Source organism: Pan troglodytes, chromosome 21, assembly GCF_028858775.2.
Source record: "Pan troglodytes isolate AG18354 chromosome 21, NHGRI_mPanTro3-v2.0_pri, whole genome shotgun sequence".
NCBI classification, from domain to species: domain Eukaryota; kingdom Metazoa; phylum Chordata; class Mammalia; order Primates; family Hominidae; genus Pan; species Pan troglodytes.
This window is the reverse complement of record NC_072419.2, coordinates 44557938-44578279: the sequence shown is the minus strand read 5'-3', so window position 1 is coordinate 44578279 and position 20342 is coordinate 44557938. Positions and strand designations below refer to the sequence as shown.

The following is a 20342-nucleotide window of genomic DNA, read 5'->3' as shown; positions in this document are numbered from 1 at the left end:
GTGGTAGTGATGGGAGCAACAGTCCTAGTGGACAGGTGACTGCACAGGACAATGGTGTGGTCAACAGCCACACCATGTGGTAGTGGAAAGAACAACAGCATAGTGGACTGACCCACTCTCCAGACCCTCTCTGTGTGACATTAGGAATTTGGACTAAGAAAGTCCCAAGGACATTTGGAACAATGAGACTTTCTGTTAATGGAGGCTGTGGGGATTCCGGAGATTAATTATAGAAATAAAAAGAGATGATTGTATCTGTGCTGTAAACTGGCACTGCCGGCCACATTGGTTACAGCCAATGAATAATAAATAAATGAACATAAAACAAGAAACAATACCAGCACACAGAATCCACAGGAAAAAAACCAGAAGTTTTTTTTCGTGAAGCACAAATGGAAATTTCTTGGTTACAATTGAAACACGATTCCTGGAGGAAATATCTCTGCAGCCTTAGCCCTTGAAAGAAGCTCATAATCCCTAAAATACACACCATGCACTTTTCCAATGAATAAAGTTTCCTCGTGTTTAGATCATTTCTGAATCTGAGTCGAAGAAGTTTGCAAGGGGCTCTTGGTTAAGATCTGGAGAGGATTCCCTGGGGAAAGGCAGCCGGTGCCCCACAGCCCATCAGGAACAGGTGCGGCTGACAGCCCCTGGCACCCCTGGTGCCTTCATTTATAGACAACATCTGCACCGAACAGCAGGAAGTTCTAGGGAGAGATGGGAATGTTGTCACCAGTTGAAGATGCACCCCTTGTTTGTGAGTGTGGAGCTACTGGAGTTTTAAGAAGGACATTTTGGGAGCCTGCCTCTTGGGAAGGAGAAAGGCAGGGCCAGTGGGGGTCACTCAGTGTTTCGCTGCCCGGATCTACACATCAACAGCTGCCAACATCTGCGAATCTGTCAGCAGCTTCCCTGGAAACTGCCTCCTTCTCAGACACGGAGACCCCCCCGGGCTGTTTTAGAGGCCTTCATTTGTCGTCCCTGCCTCATGGCAGCTCAAGGGAGTGCTTGTTCCAATCAAGGCTGCAAAACCACTTCTCTCTGCTCCTTTGTGTCCTTCACTCAGGATTTTTAGAAATGAAGAAATTAAATTGTGCCATGGGTCATTTTTTTTAAAGCACGAACTTGGTAAAATGTGGGGAACATGCGGTATGTGTTTCCTATGCACTCTTGGTTATTTTTCTACAGTCTCTCAGCCCCATTAATTAGCTCCCTGGTCTAAAGAATTGAGGATTGATGGGCTGGACATTGGGGGAAAGGGAGAGGGAGGGATCTGGGTGATGCGAGGCTCCCCAGGAGGGCCACAAGTTATCAGGAAAGCCTTTGACCGAGGTGAGAAATGCAAGCTGGGTGACGGTTTCGCTGCAGAGGTGACAGCTTTGTGGGGACATGCTGGGTTTAAGAGGCCTCAGGGTGGAGACATTGAGGGAGCCTGCGAATGCACAAGCTGAGAGTTTGGAAAAAATAAAAAGACTGGAAGCATGTCTGGGACATTGGGTGGCATGCAGGTGGCAGCTAAGCCTGAAGAGGTTGACAAGAGTGACGAAGGCTTGCCAATGGCGGGGGAAGAGAAGAGGCCTGGGGAGGGGTCCTGGAGATCTCCAGCTTGCAGAGAAGGGGCAGGAGAACAAGCAGAGGAGGTGGCAGGTAGACAACCAAGAGCTAGGGGAGTGCTGGAAACTAAGAGAAGAAAGCATGCCCAGGAAGGGCATCAGTGTCAAATGCAGATGGAGGTCAGCCTGGGCGAAAGCCATGAAGGAGACTTCTGTGCTGTGTCTAAATCTGCCAGACATCAACCACATGTTATACCCCACAGTGCCTAGTATGATGCTGGGTGCAAAAGGCGTGCAACATATATTCGTTAAATATTTAAATGCACCTTATAAAAGAGGCTCTTTGGCCCACAAATGCATTTCATTTTTGCCGAGTGTAGCGTGGGAACGATGCAGTGATGGTTCAAAGCCGGGAGCCTGGCTTTGAATCTGGACTTCATTTAACACTGTGTGGCTTTTCTGAACCTTGGTCTTTCTTTGTTTTTTAACAGCACCCACATCCCAGGGTTGTTGTAAGGGTAGAAGCGCTTGACACAGGGCTTGGCATGCAGGAAGCATTGCAGCCATAGGCTGCTATTGGTCACTATCGTTAGGAGAGATTTGTGGAAAAGACTCCGGGACTCACCTGGTGAGGCTGAAGCACTACGTTGTAGAGCTGGACTCTGGCCGGTGTCGGGAGAGGGAAGCCTTTCTGTAGTTTCTCTGTGACAGAGACCGATGGTGAGGACCAGGAGAAAAGAAAGAGAAGGGCAGGGGAGGAGGGAGGGCCAGAGAGCCTGGGTAGACAGCCTCCCTGAACCGGCATGCCTGGCCCTAGGTAGGGACTGGCATGGGCATACATGCCTGAAAGGAAGGCTGCCCCAGAGTCCGTACCTCCCACGTGTTGTTCATCAACCCCAAGTCCACTTCTAGCACCTGCGTGGACTCCATCCCCATGATGGCCCTCCTGAGGGTGCAGGACTGCTGGTATACACTAAACCAAAAATCTGCTGCTTGCAATGGTGTGACTAGAGCGTGGTGTGTAATAGCGGTATTTATGCATGTGGGCATGAAACCCCTCAACATTTAGGATAAAGCCAGAGGTGGACAGTGGCCAGGGCAAGCGCCCCACATACTGCCACATTCTGACATGGAACTTTGGAGAACTCTAAATTAGAACGTGGCCTCCCAGGTCATTACAAAGCTACATTTGTCAAGGTTAGAGGACAGATCCCAGGACTGATGTATCATATTTCATATGATAATTTGTTGGATTAATTGGTAAGTTCTAAACATCCTAGTCACAGGTTATATGGGCCTCTATTTGTACTTTTGCCCCTCACTCTCAAAGGTCAGGGGCCGGCCTGCCTGAAGCTCTTACCAGCGTGGTGATCTAAGCTCTGGGAGGGGTTATCAGGGAACCCCCTCATCCTGCTTCCAGAGTTGGAAAAAGACCATGGGCTTTGTTTTCACTGCTAGGATCAAACCCATGCCCCACCTCTTGCCTGCTCTGTGACCTAAGTCACTAAACCATTCTGTTCTTCCGCTTCCTGCCATAAAAGTTGGAGATGTTAATAATCCTTCATCTCATGGGGGTTTTGTAAGGACAAACTCATGCAATAATGAATCAACCCATGTGTAGTAAGTCAACCCGTGTGACTTCCTTTTTGTTCCATCCGTTTCTGGGTCAGATGCCATTTGAAGTTCACTTGACATCACCACTGCCCAGCCCTCATACCTGGGGCCAGGTATCAGGTGGCTGTAGGTAATCAACCCCACCCTCTTCCCCCATGACTGAAAATGAATGGTCTCTTCAAAGTTCCTTACCGTTAACCCTGGGCAGCACAAGAATGGGTACAATGTAGTTCATGATATCCTGCAGCAATGCAACCTGGAAATCAGAAGGAGGATGGGAGGATGGCCCTGCATCGCCAGAACCTTGCGGGACCAGCAGTCCTCATCACCCCACCTCTGTCACCCTCCTTTCCCCTAGCGCTGCTCAGCAACCGCACAGTTGGGAAAACTGCTGAGAGGTGGACGCAAGTGATATGTGAACACTTGGCAGCCCAATCAAGGTCATGGAAGTGGTTTCTTTTGCTCCAATGGTTCCAGATGTAAAGCATGTTCTCAATTGTAAGGTGCAAGGCCTTACAACTCACGACAATCATGAGGAAGGTCATCAGAGAGTATTTAAATGGGAAAAGCTTAGCTTAAAAAATGAGTCCTCTCAGACACTGCAGTAAGAGGGCAAATCGAATCAACCTCTTTGACGGCTATTTGGCACAATGTTCATCAAAAGCCTGTGTGTGCCTGGCTGGGCTTGGTGGTTCATGACTGTAACAGCAGTGCTTTGGGAGGCTGAGGCGAGAAGATCACTTGAGACCGGGAGGAGTTCAAGACCAGCCTGGGCAACACAGCAAGACCCCTGTGTGCCTTTTGGGCTAGCAAACATGCCTCTGAGGAATTTATCCTAAGGAAATAATGTAGGGTGTAGGAAAAAATGTGGATGCAAGAATGTTCACCAAAGCAACAAATTTATCCAAAACAATAAATTAAAAGCAACCTCCATGTCCAACAATAGGGGAATCACTTGGTGGAAAATGGTAATACTTTAATAGAAGGAAATATTATGCAACTGTTAAGAATGATATTGTACTTTGGGAGGCCGAGGCGGGCGGATCACGAGGTCAGGAGATCGAGACCATCTTGGCTAACACGGTGAAACCCCGTCTCTACTAAAAATACAAAAAATTAGCCGGGCGACGTGGCGGGCGCCTGTAGTCCCAGCTATTCGGGAGGCTGAGGCAGGAGAACGGCGTAAACCCCGGGGGACGGAGCCTGCAGTGAGCCGAGATCGCGCCACTGCACTCCAGCCTGGGCGACAGAGCGAGACTCCGTCTCAAAAAAAAAAAAAAAAAAAAAAAGAATGATATTGTAGAAATGTAAGTAACAACACAGACATAACCATGATATGTTTTTGAGTGAGGAGAACCAGGCTATAGAAATCACATCATTCCATTTTTTAATTAAATAGGCATAGCAAAAGGTCAGGAAGGATATACTCCAAATTATTAACTAAGTGATGAAAATATGCATGGTTTTTATTTTCTTTCTTTTGCAAATCTGTAGGTTCTGATTGCCCTATAGTGCATATATTTTTCTTTGGCAATAATAAAAAAAATTAAAAATAGTGTAAAACCCTCAAGATGCTTGCCTGTAGTTGTGACATTTACGATTTGTAAATATATACATTTTTGTTTCTGGAACAACTGAGTCTCTTTTCCTGGCCTGTTATTCCCTGGCCTCACCAAATGCAGTGCCTTCCTTCCTATGAATCCTGGGAACTTAAAATTTCTAGTTTCTACAGAAGTAGAAATTAGTTATGGACTTAGTCAAGCCACCAAGAAAGCCTTGGAACCAGTAAGTCCATGAAAATACAGTGAGGTTGCATTTGGTCCTTTCATTTGGAATCTCATTTGGTAGAAATGGCTTGCTGGATTTTTATCAGATTTGAAGGGGACACTGGGACGGTATGACTTTGGGGTTGGAGGGCTTGCAAGGCACTCACTTGGTGGGGAACTTGGGGGCATCTCGGGAATCTAAGGAAATGTTCTCCAGAGCAGCAGAAACTGGGATTCAACCAGAGCCCACCAGGAGATTCAGGTCAATGTAGCAAGACGCTGGACAGGATCAGCAGACTGCAGCTTCTGACGTTAGACACAGGGCAGGTGCTCTGTGTGGCTGGTGTTGAACAGCATGGGCGACTACTTACTACTAACAGGGGCAACTCGTCATCAATGCCCCTCGTGAGGGCAGTAGCCGCAAATCTACTTAATGATGAGCAGTGATTCCTGGGCAGGCGAACCACCTACTTGAGCTGGGTTTCTCCCTGCTCTTCCCTCTCCTACCAGCCCTTTCTCCATGTCAGTACGTAGCTCTGCCATTCATCCAACTGCTCCACCCAAAACCCTAGAAGTCACCTGGACAATCCTTTCCCTCACCACACAGCCATGAGGGAGGCTTCTGTGCTGTGTCTAAATCTGCCAGACATTGACCACATGTTATACCCCACTGTGCCTAGTATGGTGCTGGGTGCAAAAGAAGGTGTGCAAAATATTCATTAAATATTTAAATGCACTTTATAAAAGAGGCTCACATCTCTCACTAAGGTCTCTCTAAATCTACTTCCAAAATATATCTCCAATCCACCATCTTTCTCTTCTGCCTGGCTGAGTCCCAACCTCCAGCATCTCACGTGGACAAACACACCAGCCTCCTCAATGACCCCCCTTGTCTGTAATCTATCCCCCCACCCCAGCCAGGGGAAGCTTTTACAAAGGTATAAATAGACTCATAGCACTCCCTGCAGGGAAACAGCGCACCGGCTTCTCACTGCCTGTGCAACACAACAATCTCCCCTCCTCTAGCTCAGCCCGGAAGACCCTGGATGAGCTAGCCCGTGCTTGCCCCTCTGGCCACATCTCTTCCGATGCCCCCTACTCGCTCTGCTCCAGACACACAGGCTCCCTTCATTCCCCAAACGCACCAAGCTTGTCTCCACCACAGGGCCTTTGCCCCTGCTGTTTCCTCTGCTGGCTCCTTCTCCTCCTTCAGTCCAAACATCACCTCCTCGGAGAGGCCCTCCCTGATCACATCTTCTGACTCTTCATTCTCCCTCATCACTTTCCGCCCATCCCCGCTTTGGTTTTTATAGCTTTGATTGTGAGTGAAACGATCTTCTCTCTCTCTTTTTTTTTTTTTTTTTGAGACAAGATTTCACTCTGTCACACAGGCTGGAGTGCAGTGTAGCATGATCTTAGCTTGTGTAACCTGGAACTGCCGGGCTGAAGCCATCCTCCTGCCTCAGACTCCCAGGTATCTGGGACTACACGTGCATGCCACCACACCCACCTAATTTTTATTTTTTATAAGAGATGAGGTCTTGCTATGTTGCCCAGGCTGGTCTTGAAGTCCTAGCCTCAAGCAGTCCTCCTGCTTCAGCCTCCCAAAGTGCTGGGATTATGGACATGAGCCACCATGCCTGGCCTTTCATTTCTTATTGTGCTGTCTTCCCACTGCCATGTAAGGCTCTGAGAAGGCATCACTTCCCTGTCTTATGCATCAGCCTACCCCATACTTGGAAGAGTACTTGGCACATAATAGGTGCTCAATAAAGTAATTCATTTGTTCATCCAACAAACATTTGTTGAGCAGATTTTCTCTACCAGATTGTGCATGTTTAATCCCATTTAAACCATACTACACTCACTCAGGTGGGGAAGGTCTGGAGTTCAGAAAAGGGAAGTGACTTGCCCAAGGCCTCACAGTTAGTAAGTATGGAGCAGGGATTCTGGCTCAGGTCCCTCTGCCCACGAAGCTCCTTGAACTATTAATTCACAACCAAATTAAATGCAAATGAGCCAGTAGCCTCTTAAATAATGCCTCGAGCCTATGACATGTCCCCCTCCCCGCCGCCAGGTCAGAAGGAGGAAGAAGCCACCAAGGGCCTCAGACTCACCGGGAAGGGGCCAATATTTGAGTGCTTCAGTTCCAGGAGCAGCCTGTGAGAGGGGGAGGAGGGGACTGAGACCATCAATTGCCTGACTAGCATGAGAACCCAGTCTCTAGAGAGGAGAGACCCACTCTGGTGGATACTGCCCGGTTTTCCCACCCAGTATCCACTCCCCTTCCACGGGTCACAGCCCCCCGATGTTGCCTTTGGAGAATTCACACATTCCCTGCATTGTTAGTGCCGTTGACCCCACACTGAGCTCTGGGCCATGCTGGCCAAAGGGCATAGTCCACTTCTTCTGCCACAGTCATTGCTGCAAGGATGTACCTCTGACCTATGCTGGCCCAATGAAAGTCAGTCCCAGGACTTCTGCTGGGAATATTGGGAATAAGGTATTCTCTTTTCTCTGGGAAAATAAGGAAGCTCCTGGTGACTATTTTGCCACCACTTGGTGACAGCCTGCTGGGCAATGAAGCCAGCACAGAGGATAGCAAAGCCAAGAGATGGAGACAGATTCCTAAGGATATCATTTGAGCACCTGGGTCTTTCCTTGACTGAAAGCCTTGGATTTTTCAGTTACCTGAGCCAATATACTATTTTCCCTTTAAGGCCTTTATGACATTTTTAACAGTGATCTCAGAGGAAGGGGGGAACATATGGCTGTTTATTGAACCCCAACCATTCATTAGCTGCATTGGGCGCTCTATCCCACTGAATACCAGTAACATTACAAGAGGCAAAGGCCATTACTCTCATTTTTACAGATGAGGAAACATACTCAGAGATCAAACAATGGTCCAAGGTCACACAGCTAACAATTAGCAAAGCACGGTTTGCTTTTTTTTTCTTCTTTGAGATGGGGTCTCACTAGCTCAGGCTAGAGTGTAGTCACAGCTGCACTACACAGCAAAATCACAGCTCACTGCAACCTCAACCTCCCTGGGCTCAGGTGATCCTCCCACCTCAGACTCCCAGGTAGCTGGGATTACAGGTGTGTGCCACCAAGCCCAGCTAATTTTTAAAAATTTTTTTGTAGAGATAGGGTCTCACTATGTTGCCCAGGCTATAATAAAGCAGAGTTTTGGCCAGGCACGGTGAATCACGCCTGTAATCCCAGCACTTTTGGGAGGCTGAGGCAGGCAGATCACTTGAAGTCAGGAGTTCAAGACTAGCCTGGCCAACATGGGAAACCATGTCTCTACTAAAAATACAAAAATTAGCCAGGTGTGGTGGTGCGCACCTGTAGTCCCAGCTACACGGGAGGCTGAGGCAGGAGAATTGCTTGAACCCGGGAGGCGGAGGTTGCAGTGAGCTGAGATCATGCCACTGCACACCAGCCTGGGTGACAGAGCAAAACTCTGTCTAAAAAAAAATAAATAAAATAAAGCAGGGTTTCGAACAGGGCTCCTTGAAGGCAAAGCCTTGGTTGCCTCCAACACTGTACAAAGCTTAAAAACTTGCCCTTGCTCCTCAAGAGTCAGTAGCCCCAGGATTTCTGCTCCGTGGATTCTCATACCCTATCCCCATCCCCTGCATATTCCAGAAAGCCTGTGCTCAGCCCACACCCAGCTGCATCCTCTCCAGCTCCTTTACTTTAGAGGCCCATGGGTGTTTAAGAGAAATTAAATCTATATGTTTCTGAAGCAGTAATGCTTGTCAACATGATGCCAGGAGAAATGAGCAGCACATAAACCTCTGGGGCTCGTCTCAAGGTGAAGAAGGATGACTTGGTGCCAGGGAGAGGGCGGGACTGGGCAGGGATGTGGGTCAAGGCGGCGTGAAAACAGCGCAAATGTGCTGAAGAGGCGGGTGCCAGGTCTAACTGCGGGGGGCCATCACATCTGCTTGCATATGGTGTCTCTTTCTCTCTGCCCCCCGGCTCCCTCCCTCTGTCTCTCTGAGTGTCTCCCTCTGTCTCTACCTTTCCTTTTCTACATCTCTCCCCTCCCTTCCTTCCTTTGTGTCTGTCTCCTTCTCTGAGTGTCACTCTCTGTGTCTCTGTCTCTTTCTCTACGTCTGAAACTCCCTTTCTGTTTTCTTTTACTTTAAAAAATCTATTTATTTATTTATTTATTTATTTATTTATTTTGAGACAGGGTCTTGCTCTGTTGCCCAAGCTGGAGTACAGTGGCTGGAACATGGCTCACTGCAGCCTTGACCTGCCAGGCTCAAGTGATCCTCCCACCTCAGCCTCTCGAGTAGCTGGGACCCCAGGCATGCACCACCATGCCTGGCTAATTAAAACATTTTTTTTTTTTTGGTAGAGACGAGGTCTCACTATGTTGCCCCAGCTAGTCTTGAACTATTGGGCTCAGGCGATCCTCCCACCATGGCCTCCCAAGGTGCTGGGAGAGAGGCGTGAGCCACCATGCCTGGCCCTGTATTTCTCTCTTTCTGTATTTCTGTTTCTCTTTCCCTCTTGCATATTGAGTGTTTATTCTATCCCTGGAAGTGTTCTAAACACTTCAACACATATTAATACTTCATTTCAGCTCACAATAATGCTGTTGGCAAAGTAATTACTGGGCTTATTTTTTATTTTTTGACACAGAGTCTCACTCTGTCTCCCAGGCTGGAGTGCAACGGGGCGATCTCGGCTCACTGCAACCTCCACCTCCCAGGTTCAAGCCATTCCCCTGCCTCAGCCTCTCCAGTAGCTGGGATTACAGGCACCTGACCACGCCCAGTTAATTTTTTATTTTTAATAGAGACAGGGTTTCACCATGTTGGCCAGACTGGTCTCAAACTCCTGACCTCAGGTGATCCACCTGCCTCAGCCTCCCACAGTGCTGGGATTACAGGCGTGAGCCACCGCGCCTGGCCTTACTGGGCTTATTTGACAGTCGGAGAACTGAAGTTGGCAGCGTTTCAGTGCTTGCCAAGGTGAGCCACACTTTTAACGCAGGCAGCCTCATGTTGGGGCCACACTCCTAACCACAAACTCCCTTGCTGGGACTCAAATCAGGGCCATGTGGATTCTAGAGTCTCCCAGCAGAGGATGGTGGTTAAAGTCCCAAGGATGGGGTGAGAAGAAGTTGAAGCGGGATCTCCTAGTGTCAAGGAAAGCCAGGGACGTGCAGTGGCTGCATGCTGTTGTGGTTCAGTGGGGATCATCAGCTGACGCCTCCCAGCCATGAGGACTGGCCATATCCCAGAACACAGGACTGTCACTGCTAGAACTGGGACATTTATGGGTAAGCTGAGATGGTTGGTCACCTACAATGTGTGACCTCGAGCAAGTCACTTTTTCTCCGAGCATCAGTTTCATGGTCTGCAAAATGGGGATACTGTGGCCATTGCACACTCTTTGAGGTTTTAATGTGATGAGCCACAGGAAAACAACAATGCAGTGCTTCTGTATATCACAGGGCCACTGTCATCCCACGGACACCAAGGACAGAGGGGCAGCCCCCTCCTCCTCTCACAGGCCCACTTACCTATCCAGCTTGAGCTCTCCAACAAGCCTGTCGGACTCGGCGCTGACCTCAATGGAACCAGTTGTGTGCTGCCAAAACAACAACCCAGGGTGAAGTGCCCTGACCCAGGCACCTGGCTGCAAGGCCTCCAAACCAAGAAGGGTCAGCTTCACAACGGCTCAGCAGGGCAGCATACACCGTGGGGTCAGGCCCACAGAGCCAGAGGAGTGGGGAGACTTCCCTTGGCTTTGTGGCTGTTGAGTCCTAAACTGTCAATTTCCATTTTCTCTCTCTACTTCCAGGACCATTTCAAAGTTCTTGGACCACTCTCAGAGAGGCTGCATAAGACAGGCCAGCCCCATTCTCACAATCCCTCATTCATTAATTCATTCAAAAAATATGAGGAGGAAGTCCCCAGTTCCCACCTCAGCTGTTCTGTGCAGTCTGTGTGGTCTTGGATGATCTCTTAGGACCTATTCTGTCTGCAAAGTGGGAATAACAGGTCTCAGCTTGGGAGACCCAGTAGACCTGCCTAAGGCCTCTAAGTGCTTCCTGGTGCAGAGAGTGTCTGAACCACGCCCTCAGTGGCCATATGGGTGCCACCAAATCTTTGCGGAGTGATGGAGTGATCAAAGGGATGAATGCATAAATCAACAATGGAGTGAAAACTGAGGCAAATGAAGGATTAAAAAATATGTGAATTGAAGAATAACAAAGATATGCATGAATGAATAAATGATGGATGAATAAATGAACAAATATACAAATGAATGATCAATTGAACAAAGGTATAAGTAAATGAATAATTGAATAAATGAATGCAAGTGGGAATCAGAAAATGTGTAACATATTTCAAGTCAACAATCTAATAAATAACTGAATGAATTAATAATTGAATGAATGAACAAATACAAGAATGCATGATTGAGTGACTAAAGATATAAGTGGATGAATTGGAACAGTACACATATTTCAAGCCAACATGGAATGAATAATTGAATGAATGAGAAATTGACTGAATGAATAATTGAATGAATAAGTAAACAAACGCACTAGTGAATGGCTGGGTGAATGAATACCTCCAGGAGTCGGCACCATTGAGTACAGTGACTCAAGCCTCAGGCTCCGGAGTGACACAGTCCAGGTTTGAATCCAGACAGGATTCACATGGTCTCCTGACTCCAAAGACAGTGCTCTTGGGACTGGCTGGGGCTCCTCATCTGTCCACACCCAGGAACTGCTTACCATGCCAATCAGGAAGAGGGAAGCCAGGGAGGAGTTGGGGAGGATGGCAAAGGCCTGGACATCCACGGCAGGGTAGAAGGTAAGGCCGGTGGGCTGCACAGACAGGTGTGGTGGGGTGGAGGCTGAGACATGGATCTGTATCTTCATGTTGGGAAACTTCTTGGCCACCTGCAGCCCCCAGTGGAGACAACCAACGAAAGGAGGAGTTTCTGTTAAAATGTTTCTGAATCCTACCTTGGCCTGCCCCTACTTAAATACCTTCAATGTCTTCCCATTGCTCTTAGAATAAATCCTAAGATTGCACAGTCTGCCAGCTGGCACCCTGCCAACCTCTCCACATGTGCCTCTGCCTCTTGTCTTCCATCTCTGGCCACATGGAACTCTTTCTGTGCCTCAAACTCAACAAGCTCTCTTGCCATCTAAAATCCTTTGCACTCTCTGTTCCCCCTTGTTAGATACTTTTCCTCGCATTCTTCTCTCGGCTCTTTCCCTTCCTTCAGGTCTCTGCAGATGTTACTTTCTCAGACAGCAGTAGTGGCTTCAAGGGGGAACTAAGGAGGGCCTTGGTGACCTTCTTCCCCTCTCTCTTAGTCTCTGATCTCCCCCCAGGTAAACCCACAGTCTGAGTAAAAATAATGTGATTGTTATGCAAATGAAGATTCAAGACAACACTCCTGGACACCCCTAGCAGCCACACCTCTCCCCCCAACCAGAGCTTCTCTGTATAGAAATTTCTGGGGTTTCACCACCAGGGACACTGCTATGAACAGATTGTGTCCTCCCAAATTCATATGTTGAAACCCTAATTCCCAGTGTGGCTGCATTTGGAGAAGGGCCTCTAACGAAGTAACTGAGGTTAAGTGAGTTCATAACAGTTGGGCCCTGATCTGATAGTATTAGTGTCCTTATAAGAAAAGACACCAGAGAGCTCTCTCCCACCCGCCACCATGCACGCATTGAGAAAAGGCCCTGTGAGGACACAAGAAGGAGGCAGTCTACAAGCCAGGAAGAGAGCCCTCACTAGAAACCAAATCTGCTGACACCTTAACCTTGAACTTCCAGTCTCGAGAGCTATGAGAAATAAATTCTGTTGTTTATGCCACCAGGTCTGTGGCATTTTGTTATGGTAGCCTGAGCAGATAAAGACAGAGGCCCTCCTTGACCACCTTGTCTAAAGTAACCTCATCCACCTGTTGGTTTCACTGGTAACAGTCCACACTATTTTTGTTATTGTTTTGGATATCTGGATGATATTTTTCTCTCTCCACTGGTCTGGGAGCTCCAGGAGGGTAGGGAGGTGCCCTATTCTGCTGGGTTCCCAGCACAGGGCCCCAGGCACATGGTGGGCATTCAATAAAAATTTATTGCATGAAAGACCCTCCCTCCACCTCCTGCCAGCATCTACTCCCACACCTGGTCAACTGGGCGCTTGGAGCTTTTCTCTGTTCTGTGGATGAAGCTATTTCCACCCTTTCATGCTGGGTTGTTTCTGGATCTTGTGTGTGTTATGTTGGGTGGAGGGCTCTCATCATCCACTCAGCAAAGCCCTGTCCTCCCAGAACCCCCGGGGCTCACTAAAGGAAAGCAAGGTCTTCCATACCTCAGGTAGGAAGGTTCCAAAGAACTTGGTTGTCAGTCGAAATTTGGACTCCTTTGGAATCTGTAGCAAGAGATGAGAAAAGGATCTCGGAGGATGCTGTTATAGACGGAGCAGAGGGGGTGAGTTCTGTATCGGGATGAGAGGCTGACTGCACACACAGACAGTGGCCAGCCCCTATGTGACAACAGAGCACTGACCCACAAATTCTGCAGCAACCAGCCTGGAAGCCAAACCACACCTTCTGCAGCAGTTGGCCCAGAATGGTCAGGAGCTGGTCAGTGACCGCCTGCTTGTTTTTTGCTCCTGAGAAAGCCCAATCTGCCTGCAAACCAATCTCATAGGATGCCCCATTTCCAGGAAGTCTGCCTCTGCCTTAGCATGATGCTAGGACTGGATGACAGAATCTGACAAGTACTCATCAATGTAGCCCTTATGTTTCGTATTCATCACTTCCTACATTCAAAGCTCTGTGTTCGGTCCTCTCATAGACTAATATCTCATTTAATCAGGCATTACTATCTCATTGAATCTTCATGACACCCTTTGGAGAAAACCAGTTATTGGTGTTTTACAGATGACAAAACAAGTTCTGAGAGGTACAGTAATTGACCTGGGTCACCCAGCTGTAGAGAGGGGTGGGGCGGATATTGGAACTCAGCTCTAGCTGACTCTAGAGTCAACACTTTAACCTCCCCCAATGTGAGAAAAGCTTTTTCCAGATTTGTCTGGAAGGTCTGCAGGATTCTGGGTCCAGTGCTCTTCCCACACCCACCCAGAGCCCGGCCTTACCATGTCATCTCTAAGGGTCATCTTCAAGACCCCAGCCTCTTGGTATACAAGCCCGGCTGTGTTGAAGAAGTAGTCTGAGAGGCCCAGGTACACCATGCGGTCATGGGCAGCGGGAAACTCCATCACTGGTGGAGCAAAGGGAGGTGGATTGTGGTGGTTCTCACTGTAAAACTCCCCCTGGGGGTAGAGGCAACAGAGTGAGCCCAGATATTCTTCAGGAATTATAAGTCAACATCCCCATCCAGGAAAAAATGGGCTGAAGACACCAATTGTACACTTGCAAAGGAAAAAGCAATGACCAGAAACTAGCAGTAGCATCAAAAGCCCCCTGGGCGTTACTTTCTAAGTGCCTTTCATGCCAGTCCTGGAAAGGCAGGTATAATTATGCTCATCTTATAGGAGAGGACACTGAGGCACAGGGAGGCGAAGTGACTTGCCCAAGGTCACACAACTGGTAAGTGGCAGAGCCGGAAATTGAACCCAGGCCTCTAATGTCCAGTGAACGTTCTCCTAACCACTCCATTGTCTCAACCTCAACCTTGCTAGTAAGCACAGAAACCCTGTGAAAAGGACAGTGAAATCCTGTTTGTTTCGTCGGTAAAGTTAGCAAAATGGGAAAAGAGGAAAATTGTTTTGAGAGTCGTGTGTGCTTTAAACTGATGCTACCCAGTGTTTGGTGAGAGCACTCATAAGCTGTTAAGGCTGTTCTTTATGTTTCTGAAAAGCAATTTGGCAATATGTTGCAAAAGAAGATCATTTATTTAGCAAATAAATGTTGAGCTTAAAAAACCAAATTATAGATGGATACATATGGTAGGATACCACTTATGTAAAATTTAAAGGCCCATAAAAAGTATAAAAACACAGGCAAAAAGGACACACACCAACATCATCAACATGGTTCTGGGGTGGGGGGAGAGGCACCCAAGGGGGCCTCGTTAGTTATTTCTACAGTTTTTTATATTTTTTTAAAAATCAGAAGCAAATATGACAAAATGGTAAGATTTCTTAAATCTGTGTGTTGGGTACTTGGAAGTGTATAGCATTCTCTGTACCTTAGAATTATTTTATTACTTAAAATTAACAAACATAACCTCCATATTATGAAATACATGCAACTCTTAATAATAATAAGATGGGCTGGGCGCAGTGCTCATGCCTGTAATCCCAGCACTTTGGGAAGCCAAGGCAGGTGGATCACCTGAGGTCAGAAATTTGAGACTAGCCTGGCCAACACGGTGAAACCCCGTCTCTACTAAAAATACAAAAAATTAGCCAGGCGTGGTGGCGGGAGCCTGTAATCCCAGTGACCGGAGGCTGAAGCAGGAGAATCGCCTGAACCTGAGAGGCAGAGGTTGCAGTGAGTGGAGGTCGCGCCATTGCACTCCAGCCTGGGCAACAAGACAAAACTCCATCTCAAATAATAATAATACAGATGGACCTATGTACTGACTAGGAATTATCTTTAATACATATTGTTAAGTGAGAAAAGCAAGTGGAAGAACAGTGTGTATCCATTCATGTAGAGCATCAGCAAAATCTAGATGGATTTTCTTATGCATTTACGTGAGTGCTTAGAACCAGGGACCTGGGAGGTTAACACACTCCATGGTTGTCAGTGATCAACTCTGGGCAGGAGCCCAGGAGATAAACAAGACCTTTCTTATTCACTGAGGATAATTACTTATTGTTTTAATCTTTTACTCTGTTGTATCACTTAGATATATGTGGGTATTCATTTTTTTTTCTTAGTATGCCATTTGGTCTAGCAATTCCACGTCTACGAAATACTCAAGGATAGACAGAGACACGATTGCAAGGATGATCACTGCAGCTTTGGTTACGTTTGTGGAAAAAAAAAAATGGAAAGCCCAAGTGTCCCAGGAGGGGGCACTGTCCTCGTACCTTATCACAAGCTGTCCGCTGAAAATCCAAGCAGCCAGTAAAGGGCTGCAAGAGGACATTTCATGGATGGCAAAGATGTTCCTATGATACGTGTTGAGTTTTTAAAGTTGTAAAGCAGAATATATAATATGACACATGCAAAATATATGTCTGTGTGTATTTTGTTGTCTATATGTGAGTACATATGTGTGCATTTTTTCCTGTTTCTATATTGTGGGTTTTGTGTGTATTTGTTTTTGTATCTATATATGTGCACATTTGTTTCTCTCTCTCTCTCTCTCTCTCTCTCTCTCTCTCTCTGTGTGTGTGTGTGTGTGTGTATCTTCCTCTGTTTCTGCAAAGACAAAGGTTGGAGGGATCTACACTTATTTATTGATGATGCTTATCTCTAGGTTGTAGACTCGGGTAATTCTTCTCTCTCTCTCTCTCTTTTATTTCCTTCTTTCCTATATTTATTTCTGCATTCCTCTGCAGTTTCTAAAGTTTCTTTTTCACATTGAATGTGTTTTGAAGCAAACAAATAACTGTAAACAAACAAGCAAATCACCAATATGGAAGGACTGAAGGAGGCACAATCCAGGATGAATTTCAGAGTGGGACCCACTCTTGCTGGGGTGGTAGGGAAGGCTGCTCTGGGAGTGACAGCTGAGCGGAGATCCACGTGGTAATATAAGAAGCCAGCGGGGTAGAGGTGGGCATTGGGAGGGAAGGGAGTACCAGGCAGAGGGAACAGCTAGGACAAATGCCCTCAGGTGAGAGGAAGCTTAACCTATTTGAGGAAGTGTAAGGCCAGTGTGTCTGGTTGGAGGGTGGTGAGTAAGGGAGGGAGCAGCATGAAATAAAACTCCATCCATCCATCCAGCCATCCATCCACCCACCAATATATCCACCCAGCCATCCATCTACCCCCACCCATCTACCCACCCACCCATCCATTCATCCACCCACTCATCCGCCTACCCATCTATCCATGTATCCATCCATCCATCCATCCACCCACCCATCCACCTACCCGCCCACCCCTCTACCCACCCACCCATCCATTCATTCACCCACCCACCCACCTACCCTTCCATCCACCAATACACCCACCCACTCACCCATCCACCTACCCACTCACCCATCTACCCACCCACCCATTCATTCATCCACCCACCCATCCACCCACTTATCCATCCATCCATCCATCCATCCATCCATCCATCCATCCACCCACCAACACACCCACCTCCCATCCACTTACCCATCCACCTGTCTACCCACCCACCCATCCATCCACCCACCCACCCACCCATCCACCTACCCATCCATCCATATATCCATCCACCCAACCATCCATCCATCCACCCACCCATCCATCCATCCATCCACCCATCCAACAAATAATTTATTGAGCACCTAGTATGTGCCAAGCATTGGTCTAGGTGCTGCACATGTGGTAGTGAACAAAACAGTCACAGCCCCTTCTCCCTCATCATAGTGAGGGAGACAGACTAGAGACTCTGTGTGTGTGTGTGTGTGTGTGTGTGTGTGCATGTATTGGTAATAAAGCAGGATGTGGGGGAAGAGGAGAGAGCTATTTCAGCGAGAGTGGTCTGGGAAGACCTCTCTAGGGAGGGAATATTTGAGCAAAGACTTGAAGGAAGCAAGGGAGAGCTGTGTGGAAACCTGGGGGAGCGTACCCAGGCGGAGGAAAAAGCAAGGGCAAAGGCCTTTGGAGGGGGTGGGGCAGGCATGGTGTGTTTCGGGAATGGCGGGGAGGCCAGTGTGACTGGAGCAGGGAGAGGCAGGGAGAGTAGAGAGGGTGGTGGTGAGTCAGATAGGAAGTGGGGGACATTGTAAAGTTTGTTTCCAAGGACTGGGGAGCCCTGGAGTGTCTGAGACAGAGGTGTGAGGGTGTATGATTCTCAGTGTCAGCCTCACCTTCATCTGTACATCCAGGGTCTCAGCCGTGGTTGCTGGAGGTGCCACCAGACCATAGTTGATTCCAGCCACAGCATCTATTTTGGTCATTACTAGAGAGAAAGAAGATGGACCATGAGCTGGCTCCCACAGCAACATCGCTGGAAGCTGAAAGGCAGGATCAGAATCCCCTAAAATTGAATCAAGAACTGCAGTGCAAGTTTCATTCCCACCTTCTCCAGGGAGCTCTCCTTAAGGGAGCTCGCCTTAAGGGAAAATGAACCCACACCCCACATTCACAGACACCCCCTTACTCTCTTCTTCCAACAGCCCTGAGATGAGTCGCTAAGACACCGGGTCAAGGGCACAGAGAGACCTAGGCTTGAACCAAACTCTGGATGACCTTGGACAAGTCCTTGCACTTCTCTGAGCCACTTTTTGTCATTTGTAGAACAGAGAGAATCCTAGTGACCTCACAGATGTTGGGAGGGTTTTGAGAGAAGGTGGATGCCCAATGCCCTGTCCATGCAGAGGCTCAGAAGCCAGAGAGGATCATTGTTAGGATCATTGATAATAGACCAGGCTAAGCCCTGGCTGGCTCAAGTCTGGAGAGTTTCTCTGTTTCCCGGTAGTAATCAATGAGAATTAAATAAATATTCCTTTTCTCAGTTAGCAGGGAAGAAACCAAGGCTCAGAAATCCAAGTTGTTCAATGGTTGGTGAGTGATGAAGCTGGCATTCAGACCAAAATCTTTTTCCTGCCTCTTGAGGCCAAACCTTGGGCACTGTAGCTGCATTGAACCTGCCCAGGATGGGCTCCTGTTCTGGAGGAAGAAAATGCCTCTTAAATGGGCATATACAATGTGCCAGCCATGCCAGGCTTCACAGCGAGGTAGTCCTGAGAGCAGCTGAAAGCCCAGGCTCTGGAGTGAAGGAAATCTTAGCTCTAGATTTGTATCTTTCTTCTGCCTCTTTATGGCTTCATGACTCTGGACAAGTCTCACCTACTCTCTGAGCCTCAGGTTCCTCATGTGTTTTTTTTTTTTTTGAGACAGAGTCTTGCTCTGTCACCCAGGCTGGAGTGCAGTGGCATGATCTTGGCTCACTGCAACCTCCGCCTCCTGGGTTCAAGCGATTCTCCTGCCTCAGCCTCCTAAGTAGCTGGGATTACAGGCACCTGCCGTGACGCCTGGCTAATTTTTGTATTTTTAGTAGGGACAGGGTTTCTCCATGTTGGCCAAGCTGGTCTTGAACTCCTGACCTCAGGTGGTCCGCCTGCCTTGGCCTTCCAAAGTGCTGGGATTACAGGTGTGACCCCGGCCAGGTTACTCCTGTGTAAAACGGGGAGAATAATGCCTCTCTCAGGGGAGTGTTGGGAGGCTGAGAGGGGACAATTTCCTGAGTGCCTGCCACAGTTCTTTGCAGCTTGCCAAGTACTTGGGGGTGAAGATTATTGTCCCCATTTTAAGGACATGGAAACTGAGATCCAAAAAGAAGTGACCAATACCAGATCTCAGGCCAGTCATGTGTCTCTGGCCTCAGAGAGCTGGGGGTATTTGGTTGTTTGGCCCTTGCAGAGCTGAGAGAATGAGGCAGTATGGGCTGTTTGTCCTCCTCACTTCTGTACTTAGCACAAGGACTTGACCCAATGCTAGCTGCCGCTTGAAAATAATCTACTACTCTGCTCATTCCCACCCAGGCCCAGGGCTGTCTGGGAAACTTGCCGGCCCCATCACATCCACCCTGACGTCCTCACCCCCTCCCCTTTCTGTTCCTTTCTATCCTTGATCCTCATCCAGCCCTCACCTGGCAGAGTCTGGAAATAAGGTTGCAGCTCGGAGGATACAGAATTGGTCACTTTCTCACAGACCTGGGGAGAACCAAACAAGTAATCAGTAAGGTCTTCCCATAGTGAAAAATGTCCCTTGGCAATAACGCGCCAGATATGCCTTGCTTTCCTTGAATGTTTTCTTGAAAATTATGTAGCCAATCAAGTTTCCCTTTTCTTTTTGGCCACCAGGAAGCTCAGAGTTGAACATGTAGCTTAGAAATAATAACTGTATATGACTGTATGGCCCACATAACTGCATTCTATTTCCTGCCCTGGTGTGTGGAACTGATGAGTGTTTATGTTTTCTATTTTATAAGGTTTTTTTTTTTGTTGCTGTTGTTGTTTTGTTTTTTCTTTTGTTTCTGTTTGATTTTGCTGTCTCAGATCCTTTGTGGAATGAGGTAATAAACAAACACGAGGTAGTCAATGGCCAGCCTTCCCTTATCTGGGCTTCTGGGAGCATGGGCAGGCTTTCTGCTTAAGTCTAGGTGGGCACCCTCACGTTTGGTATGTATGGCCAGAGAAGCCATTCCCTACCTGCCTTTGCCACCCCACCCCAATCCCCCTGTCCCCTAGCCCATGACTCACAATGGAACAAACACTAGCCT

General features: G+C 47.8%; 1 protein-coding gene across 5 annotated transcripts in view; it reads right to left on the bottom strand.

The window, feature by feature from the left end:
- Positions 1 to 352: 352 nt before the first annotated feature.
- BPI (bactericidal permeability increasing protein) overlaps positions 353 to 20342 on the bottom strand; it is a 33382-nt gene continuing 13392 nt past the window's right edge. Inside the window, exons 6-15 of one of the 5 annotated variants that reach the window (XM_016937138.3) lie at positions 19710 to 19773; positions 17926 to 18017; positions 14098 to 14274; positions 13309 to 13368; positions 11709 to 11876; positions 10485 to 10552; positions 7054 to 7096; positions 3363 to 3426; positions 2182 to 2258; positions 353 to 710 (exon numbers count right to left, since the gene is read on the bottom strand). In XM_016937138.3, the coding sequence (XP_016792627.1) occupies positions 672 to 710; positions 2182 to 2258; positions 3363 to 3426; positions 7054 to 7096; positions 10485 to 10552; positions 11709 to 11876; positions 13309 to 13368; positions 14098 to 14274; positions 17926 to 18017; positions 19710 to 19773 (852 nt within the window). In that variant the 3' untranslated portion in view covers positions 353 to 671. 5 annotated transcript variants of the gene reach the window in all.